Below are 9,853 nucleotides of genomic sequence, written 5' to 3'. Positions count from 1 at the left end.
CCAAAAAAAAAAAAAAAAAAAAAATTCTCCTATGTAGCACACTATTTATTGACTGAGTCGGCGTCTCACTTTGCCATTCAGGCTGGAGTGCAGTGGCATGATCATGGCCACTGCATGATGGCCTGCTGGGCTCAGGTGATCCTCCTGCCTCAGCTTCCCAACTGATGAGACTACAGGTGTATGCTACCACGCCCGGCTAATTTTTTGATTTATTGTAGAGATGAGGTCTCATCAAGTTGCCCAGGCTGGTCTCGAACTCCTGGGCTCAGAAATTCTCTTGCCTCAGCCTCCCAAAGTGCTGGGATTACAGGTGTGAGCCACTGTGCCCGGCCTTAGCACATATTTTAGACAAGGTGAGGAATATAAGGAAAAAAGCTAAGATGAGAAAACAGGAGAAACAGAGCCAGTCTCCAACAGATGCTGTAAATATTCTCATAACTGTGGCTATAAATGGTAGACCTGGCCCATAAAGGTACCTGAAGGACCAGTCCATCCAGCAGCACTTGGTACCTGGTTGCATCTTTCACCACCTTGCTGAGTCTCTGTTTTGCTTCATTCAGTAAGTCCTACAAAGATGGGAAAAGAAAAAAAAGTTACCGACACATCTGGGTAGTTAGCTCAGATCTCACACTTCATTGCCGGGTTATCCCTCAACACTCGTTCCTTGAAATGTGAGAAAGCAGAGGCTGTGCTAAGTACGAGGACACAGGACGCATGAAACATCAGCCCTGCTCCTGCCACCAGGGAGTTCACGGTCTAGCAGAGAATGGCTCAGGTATCAATCAGTTCAGAAACCTACACAAATGACAGGGAAAGATCTGCATGACACAGCTTTGAAAAGCAAGCTGTTAAGAGTTCTACAAGATGATTCCCTTTTTAATAAGAAAAAACAGACAATGTGTGGATATAGATCAAAATACCAACAATTGACTTCCGGGAGGCTAGATTATGAATGCCTTCCACTTTCTTTATGCTAGTTTGCATTCTCTAATTTGTCTCTAATAAACATTGACTTCCATAATAAAAATAACTAAAGGAAAATCTGGCCAGGGTCGGTGGCTCACCCTGTAATCCCAGCACTTTGGAAGGCCAAGGTGAGATTGCCTGAGCAGGTGGGTTTGAGACCAGCCCAGACAACTCTGGTGAGACCTCACCTCATCCCTACAATAAGTAAAAAATTAGCTGGGTGTGGTAGCGGATGTCTGTATTTCCAGCTAGTTGGAAGTCTGAGGCAGAAGGATTGCCTGAGCCTAACAGGTCGAGGCTGGGGTGGCCGTAAGCGTGCCACTGTACTCCAGCCTGAGTGACAGAGTGAGACTCCAACTCAGAAAAAACAAACAAACAAACAAAAAACAACAAAGAAAACTTAAAAGGATAATCAGAAAACAAATCTCTGGCTCACGCCTATAATCCTAGCACTTTGGGACCTGAGCCCATGGGTTGAAGATCAGCCCCATCATCTTGGAAGACCTCATCTCCTCAATAAATAAAAAAATTAGCCAGGCATGGTGGCACGTGCCTGTCATTCCAGCTACTTGGAAGGCTGAGGCGCAAGGATCAAGGCTCAAAAAGAAAACAGAACTCATATGGTTGGAAAGAATACATTGGAAATCACTCATTAAATACTGAGTGTTTACTGGCTTACTGACTAAAAGAAAACTTTTAAAAGACTTATACTTAGTTATCCTAAGTGTTCTATATTGTTTATTTGACTTAATAAATGTTATCTTGGGAAAGTTTTGTCCTTGGTATTTTTTTTTTTTTTTGAGCTGGAGTCTCACTCTGTCGCCCATACTGGATGGAGTGCAGTGGCCACTCCCAGCCACCGCAGCCTCGACCTGCTGGGATCCGGCGATCCTCCCGCCTCAGCCTTCCAAGTAGCTGGAACTACAGGCGCGCGCTACCACGCCCGGCTAATTTTTTGTTTTATTATAGAGATGAGGCGGGTTTGGGCTCAGGCATGTCCTTGGTATTTTAAGGAAGAAGAGACATGCCTGCTGAGGGAGAAGAACCAGGATTTAGGTGGAGTGAGAGGGTGGAGAACAGGGAGTGGCCTCTATGTTGAAAAGCCCCTGTGCTGACAGTCACCCCATCCTCAGTGTGCTGAGACCCACCCAAGTGCAGCACAGCCTGCAATGAGTACCCACGTCACACAGTTGTGCCCAAGGGAGGGCGCTCCAGCACAAGGCAAGACTTGTGCTCCAAAGTGACAGTGGGCGGCTGGAGGACAGGGCAGATCAGATACTTTTCACTGCACACCCTCTTGTACCCGCTGGATTTTGTACCAAGTGAATGTATTAACTACTTAAAAATGCAGTGCCTTGATGACCACGTGCCTCACGATTCTCAGATCAGAGAGTCACAACCGATGAACACGACGCGCGCTGTCATGGCACTCCTGCAGTAGAGTGTTTATCGGCAAAGCGTGTAAATGCTCAACCATTGTTAGGCACCTTCCATATCTGTAAAGTAATGCTCAGCAGTTAATATAAAAGCAGATAAGCCAATGAGCAAGTGAGAGCTAGACTCAGAGTCCCAGAATAGTCTGACTCCCACCTCGACATACTTCCCAGTACATGTCTGCTCATGGAGGGAAAGAGCTAGCTGCGTGACCTGCCCTCGGCGGCACAGGACAGCTGTCACTCATGTCTTCTTTGCCCCAGGCTACCGCCGAGCCTTCCCAGTGTGATCTCTCGGAAACATATCACACATCTCATTTCAAGCAAATATTTCTTTCTTTAGATAATCACTAAGTGCAAATATGCCAAGATTTCTTTTTTCTTTTTTGAGTTGCCGTCTCATTCCATTGCCCAGGCTGGAGTGCAGTGGTCACCCCGGCGCAGACCTGCTGGGCTCTAGCAATCCTTCTGTTTCAGCCTTCCAGGTAGCTGGAACTACAGGTGTGCGCTACCACACCCAGCTAATTTTTTACTTATTGTAGAGACGAGGTCAGCATTTAGCTGACAGAGGTATTTCTTTGACAATTGCTAATAAAGGAACCCAATATAGGAACTGTAAGGCCAATACCCTTTTCACTGTATTATATGTGATTAGCTTGAAAATTTTTCCAGTCCCTGAAGACTCAAGAGCAATTCATAGCCTCAAACTCTCCCCCTCACAGCAATGGCCATTTCTAAATATATTATGCAGAAGCCAGTCAAAACCATCACAGCAAGAAATATTCTAGCAAAGACCTGGAGCCTGAAGACAGGGATATACTTGAGTCAGGCCAGAAACAGAAGTGACGACAATAGTAACGTAAAGAATGTCTTCCTTAATGTCAAAGGAAGAAGAGTATGTATTTCTTTTAAAAAGTAAGAAAACAAGCCGGGCTCGGTGGCTCAACCTGTAATCCCGTGCCTTTGGGAGGCCAAGGTGAGTGGTTTGCCTGAGCCCGCGGGTCTGAGACCCGCCTGGGCAACTTGGTGAGACCTCATCTCTACAATCAAAAATCAGCCGGGCGTGGTAGCGTGTGCCTGTAGTTCCAGCTACTTGGAAGGCTGAGGTGGAAGGATCGCCTGAGCCCAGCAAGTTGAGGCTGTGGTGGCCATGATAGAGTGAGACTCCAACTCAAAAAAAAAAAAAAAAAGTAAGAAAACTAATTTTGGAAGACTAAAAAGAACCTGCATGGACTATCATCCCTTAACAGAACTTTCTTTTTTTTTTTTGAGTTGGAGTCTCACTCTATCATGGCCACCACAGCCTCAACTTGCTGGGCTCAGGCGATCCTTCCACCTCAGCCTTCCAAGCAGCTGGAACTACAGGCATGCACTACCACGCCCGGCTAGTTTTTTGATTTATTGAGGAGATGAGGTCTCGCCAATTTGCCCAGGCTGGTCTTGAACCCCTGGGCCAGGCATTCCTCTTACCTCACCTCCCAAAGTGCTGGGATTATAGGCTTGAGCCGCCATGCTTGGCACAGAGCATTTTTAGAATTAAAATTTCTGTATGAACACAGTGAAATTTTGAAGAGTAATCACAAATCAACCTCTAATTTTCCGTCAGAACAGCCTAATCCACGCGAGTGTTACTAATGAAATCTCAACCATCTGGTAAAGAAGTCCTCTAAGCCTTTAAAATCTAGGAAGCTTATGAGCACAAACAGGTTGATTGTCCTAATCTGAAAACCCAAATTCTGAAATTCTCCAAAATTTAAAACTCCGAGCACCAACATGATGCCATAAGTGGAAAATTCCACACGTTAGTACTTAACAAAAACTGTTTCCATGCACAAAATTTTCTTTTTAGAGATAGAGTCTCACTATGTTGGTGTGTCTCAAACTCCTGGAGTCAAATGATTCTCCCACCTTGGTCTCTCAAAGTGATGGGATTATGAGGGCAGAAGCCACTGCACCAGTGTAAGCACAAGATTGTTAAACATGTTTCATGAAATCTGCTTTAGGCTATGTGTATGGGCATATATGAAACATAAATGAATTCATGTTTAGACTTAGGTCCCAGCTCCAATCTATATAATCACGTATATGCAAATATTCCAAAATCTGAAACAACCTGAAATCAGAAACACTTCTAGTTCCTAGCATTTCAGATACGACATTTAACTGAAAGAAATCTCAGGTCCTCCCTACCAAGAGATCCCTAAAGTGTCTGTCCTCTTTGTGCTGCAATCAACCAATTAACATTGGTCAAGAAAACAGGAATAGACAGTCAGAACATGGAGAGAGGGTCTTTACTCATCAATCCAGTTGCCTGAACCATAAGCCCTGAGACCATTCTCGACCCTCCTTTCCATTCATTCATCCCAACTGAATCACCAAGTCCCACAGATGCCGCCTTTTTCCATGGCCCTGGAACAGGCCTTCTCTTCCTCGCATTTGCTGCCATCATGGCTGAGGCCTTTCGACTTCTTGACCTGAACACTATGCCACGCCCTTCTTATCTGCATTCCCCACTGTGCTTTCTCGAACTCAAATCTGTTTCTCAAAAGTGTGGTTCTCAGATCATCTGCACCAAAATTGCCCCTATCTGCTTACTGAAATCCTGATTCCTCGTTAGGAAATAAAAAGCTCTGAAAATGGGACTGGGAGTCTGCATTTTAATAAGGTCTCCCAGGTGTTTTTTGTTTGTTTGTTTGTTTGTTTGTTTTTGAGTTGGAGTCTCACTCTGTCGCCCAGACTGGAGTGCAGTGGCCGCTCCCAGCCGCCCAGACTGGAGTGCAGTGGCCGCTCCCAGCCACCGCAGCCTTGACCTGCAGGGCTCCGGCGATCCTTCCGCCTCAGCCTTCCAAGTAGCCGGAATTATAGGCATGCGCTACCATGCCCGGCTGATTTTTTGATTTATTGTACAGATGAGGTCTCACTGCCCAGGGGGTCTCGAACCCGCGGGCTCAGACAATCCACTCACCTCAGCCTCCCAAAAGCGTGGGATTACAGGCTGAGCAACCGAGCCTGGCTTCACCACTAATCTTTAAGGCCATGCTCAAAATGCTGTAGTGTAGATGAATTCTCTTGTCTAGATCCTGTTGGACTGCAGACTCCTGCAGAGGCTAGTACAACACAGGTCACATGGGGTAAGTGCACTCTGAAAGTCAAATAGCTCCCTGCCTCAAGGGAATCCAGCTAAATTTTGAAATGAAAAGAAAAAGACGACTTAAGATGAAGCTAGTACTGAAAATAGAGAGAATTGTCTGTGACAATTTCAGAAGTCAGCAGACAAACTCTGGGAGCTACTAAATCTGAGGAAGACGTGGTAAGACCTGGAACCACGGCTTTGAATTTGAGTCATGAAACATAAACCCTTTTCTCCAGCCCAGTCTCTGGAACAAAATGATGGATAACTGCATTGTAAAAAATGATACAAAGTTGAAATGTTTCCAATTATAAAAGCATAATGTCTTCATTCATTGGACATGACTGCACTTTCTCTGTATGTCCTTCCCTTCACTGTGTATCTCAAGAGATGTTACTAAAGTGTAAAATAATAGTGTGAATATTTTAGAGAGAAAAAAAGTTCAAACACACTAATATTCAAATATTTGATAAAAGGAAGAATGATCTGAATTTTAGGTGTCAAGTTTTCTTATCTGCTACTTAAAATTTCCTTCTGAAAGCCAAACCAGTAACTACTTATGTATTTAAAAGAATTTAAAGCAAGCCAAGCTCGGTGGCTCAGCCTGTAATCCTGCGCCTTGGGAGGCTGAGGTGAGTGGACTGCCTGAGCCCGTGGGTTCGAGACCCGCCTGGGCAACTTGGCGAGACCTCATCTCTACAATAAATCAAAAAAAAAAATTAGCCGGGCGTGGTAGGGCACACCTGTAGTTCCAGCTACTTGGAAGATTGAGGCAGAAAGGATCGCCAGAGCCCAGCAGGTCGAGACTGCGGTAGCCGGGAGCGGCCACCGCACTCTAGGTCTGGGCGATGGAGCGAGACTCCAACTCAAAAAAAACAAAGAATTCAAAGCAGCTTACAAAAGTATATCCAATATAAATTTTTTTTTTTTTGAGTTGGAGTCTCGACCTGCTGGGCTCCGGCAATCCTTCTGCCTCAGCCTTCCAAGTAGCTGGAACTACAGGCATGCGCTACCATGCCCAGCTAATTTTTGATTTATTGTAGAGATGAGATCTTGGTTGCCCAGGCGGGTCTTGAACCTGAGGGCTCAGGCAATTCACTCACTTCAGCCTCCCAAGGCGCGGGATTACAGGCTGAGCCACATATAAATTTTATTTATTTATTTATTTATTTGAGTTGGAGCCTCACTCTGTCGCCCAGACTGGAGTGCAGTGGCCGCTCCCGGCCACCACAGCCTCAACCTGCTGGGCTCCCGTGATCCTTCCGCCTCAGCCTTCCAAGTAGCCGGAATTACAGGCATGCACTACCACACCTGGCTGATTTTTTTATTTATTGTAGAGATGAGGTCTCGCTGCCCAGGCGGGTCTCGAACCCGCGGGCTCAGGCAATCCACTCACCTCAGCCTCCCAAAGGCGCGGGATTACAGGCTGAGCCACCGAGCCCGGCTCAATATAAATTTTAAATCAAATTTTTTTTTTGAGTTGGAGTCTCACTCTGTCGCCCAGACTGGAGTGCAGTGGCCTCTTCCGGCCACTGCAGCCTCGACCTGCTGGGCTCCAGCAATCCTTCTGCCTCAGCCTTCCAAGTAATTAGAATGACAGGTGCGCAGTACCACACCTGGCTAATTTTTATTTTATTGTAGAGACGAGGTCTCAGCAAGTTGCCCGGGCGGGTCTCGAATCCGCAGGCTCAGGCAATCCACTCACCTCAGCCTTCCAAATAAATCAAATTTTTAAAAAGTAAGCTAGGGCCGAGCTCGGTGGCTCAGCCTGTAATCCCAGTGCTTTGGGAGGCTGAGGCGAGAGGACTGCCTGAGCTCAGGGGTTCTAGACCAGCCTGGGCAACTTGGTGAGATCTTATCTCTACAATAAATCAAAAAAGAAAAAAATTCCAGCTATTTGGAAGGCTGAGACAGAAGAATTGCAACAGAGTGAAACTGTGACTCAAAAAAAATAAAAAAGATATATACATGTGTAACAAGCTGGGCATAGTGACTCACACCTGTAATCTCAGCACTCTGGGCGGCGTAGGCGAGAGGATTATCTGAGCCAAGCATGGTGGTGGCAAGCGCCTGCAGTTCCAGCTACTCAGGAGGCTGAGACAGAAGGATCACCTGAGGCCAGCAGAGACTCCAACTCAAAAAAACGTGTGTATGTGTAACATACATAATTGACACAAGCGAAAACCAAGAGCCAGAAATAATTTTTTCTTTTGAGTTGGAGTCTCATGCTGTCACCCAGGCTGAAGTGCAGTGACAAGATCAGGGGCTCACCACAGCCTCGACCCGCTGGGCTCAGGAGATCCATCCACTTCAGCCTTTCAGTTAGCTGGGACTACAGGCGCACACCATCACACTCAGCTAGTTTTTTTATTTATTGTAGAGACAAGGTCTCACCAGGTTGCCTAGGCTGATCTTGAACTCCTGGGTTCAGGCAATTCTTGCTACCCTGCCTCCCAAAGTGCTGGGATGACAGGCATTAGGCACCATGCCTGGCCCAGAAGTAATTTAGACAAACTAATATGGCAAAGCTGACACTGCAGCTCAAAGCTGATTGACTCTTAAACCCAAGCTCTTCTGTAGCCACCTTCCTAAGCACATTCCGCTATTCTAAAAGCAGCTTATCAAGTAGGGCAATGCAACCTGCTGAAGGAATTTGACTCTCCTGGAAAAAAAAAACAACTTCTGTTTATGGAAACTCAAAATTTTAGTGAAGATACTACCTTACACTTGTCCTAAGCTAGCAACACTTTGCCATCAGCATTTCCCGAAAAAGGTCTTTATTGTTTCATTTGATTTTAAAGGGAATGAACTAATACCATGTGGCAAGATAAATTCGCAACAGATGTTCTATTTGCCCACATTCCAAGAGTTTAAAAGCAGATAAGCCACTCAGATTTGAGACAGCTTTCTGTAACTGGAAGCACTGTGGGAGTCTGTTCATAGGTCCATGTGCCACGAGTATCAGGCCTTCACACTTAACATCCTCACTGACATTTTCATCTGGAGTTTCTTGGACCCTCAAATATGTCCAGAAGCTAAGTTCGCCCAGGGATGCCAAAACAAACAAACAGAAAAAAGTTCAAAGGTGAGTTCATTATTTTTAACAAAACATCTTGTTCTCTTGACTTTCAATTTTTGCTAATGGGCTCACCATTCTCCTAGTTATCCAGGCCTGACACTCAGAATTTAGTGTTGGACTGGAAGAAAAGGTGAGGTCAGCCAGTAGTCAATGTCTGGAAAGTCTTCCTGTAAATGTGTCAATGTGGATGCCCCTATTCAGTTCTCACTGCCACCAGACTACAGCAATCTAATAAGAATGGACATCTCACAATATAGGTTTGTGCTTCTTTCATCATCTACAAAAATAGTATGTCTTCCATTTTTTCAGGTTTTATGTATTTCTTTAGAGACAGGGTCTCACTGTCACCCAGGCTGGAGTACAGTGGCATCACAAAAGCTCTAATTCCTGCAGCCTCTAATTCTTAGGCTTAAGGGATCCTCCCACCTCAGCCTCTCAAGTAGCTAGGACTACAGGTGTTTGCCACCACACCCAGCTAATTTTTGAATTTTTTCGAAACAGGGTCTCCCTATGTTGCCCAGGGTGGCCTCAACTGATCTCTCCTGCCTCAGCCTCCCAAAGTGCTGGGATTACAGGCATGAGTTGCCACTCCTGGCCCATATAAGCCTTATTCACTAAAACTGACTATTAGTAATTTAATACTTTCAGTAGCTGTTAAAGAGGATGTACTTTTATTTTACTAATTACTTATCGTTGGCATATAGGAAAACTACTAATTTATGTATATTCTTTTTCTAACCAGTCACCTTTTTAGACTAGTTACTAGGACTTAGTGTTTTTGAATGTTATATTTCCTGAGTGGACAATCATACCTGCAAAGATGATAATCTCATTTCTTCACCCCCAATACTTATCCCTTATTTCTCTATTTCATAAGGAATCTAGGGCCACCACAGTATAAATGAATAATTGTAGAAACAGCAGGCATCCCTGTTTGGTTTGTGAATAGGATGCAAATACTGCAGTTATGTGGCATGTTTCTGAAGATTTCTGCCCTCTTCCTTTTAGGGTTATAACACTTTTCATTATTTTTTATTTTTTTACTTTTTTTTGAGTTGGAGTCTCACTCTGTTGCCTAGACTGGAGTGCAGTGGCCGCCCCCGGCCACCGCAGCCTCGACCTGCTGGGCTCTGGCGATCCTTCCGCTCAGCCTTCCAAGTAGCTGGAACTACAGGCGCGCGCTACCATGCCTGGCTGATTTTTTATTTTTATTGTAGAGATGAGGTTTCGCCAAGTTGCCCAGGC

The 9,853-nt window shown here is 45.2% G+C and overlaps 1 protein-coding gene across 1 annotated transcript in view; it reads right to left on the bottom strand.

Annotated features, from left to right (window-relative positions):
• The window catches only part of ATP6V1E1 (ATPase H+ transporting V1 subunit E1), a 24,136-nt gene that overhangs the window by 9,534 nt on the left and 4,749 nt on the right, over nucleotides 1-9,853 (bottom strand). The window contains exon 4 of the mRNA XM_008053487.1: nucleotides 477-566. Coding sequence (XP_008051678.1) covers nucleotides 477-566 — 90 coding nt within the window. The remainder of the gene's footprint in view (nucleotides 1-476; nucleotides 567-9,853) is intronic.

Source organism: Carlito syrichta, unplaced genomic scaffold (assembly GCF_000164805.1).
Source record: "Carlito syrichta isolate Samal-C Ts95f unplaced genomic scaffold, Tarsius_syrichta-2.0.1 Scaffold288197, whole genome shotgun sequence".
NCBI classification, from domain to species: domain Eukaryota; kingdom Metazoa; phylum Chordata; class Mammalia; order Primates; family Tarsiidae; genus Carlito; species Carlito syrichta.
This window is presented reverse-complemented; position numbering and strand designations above follow the sequence as displayed.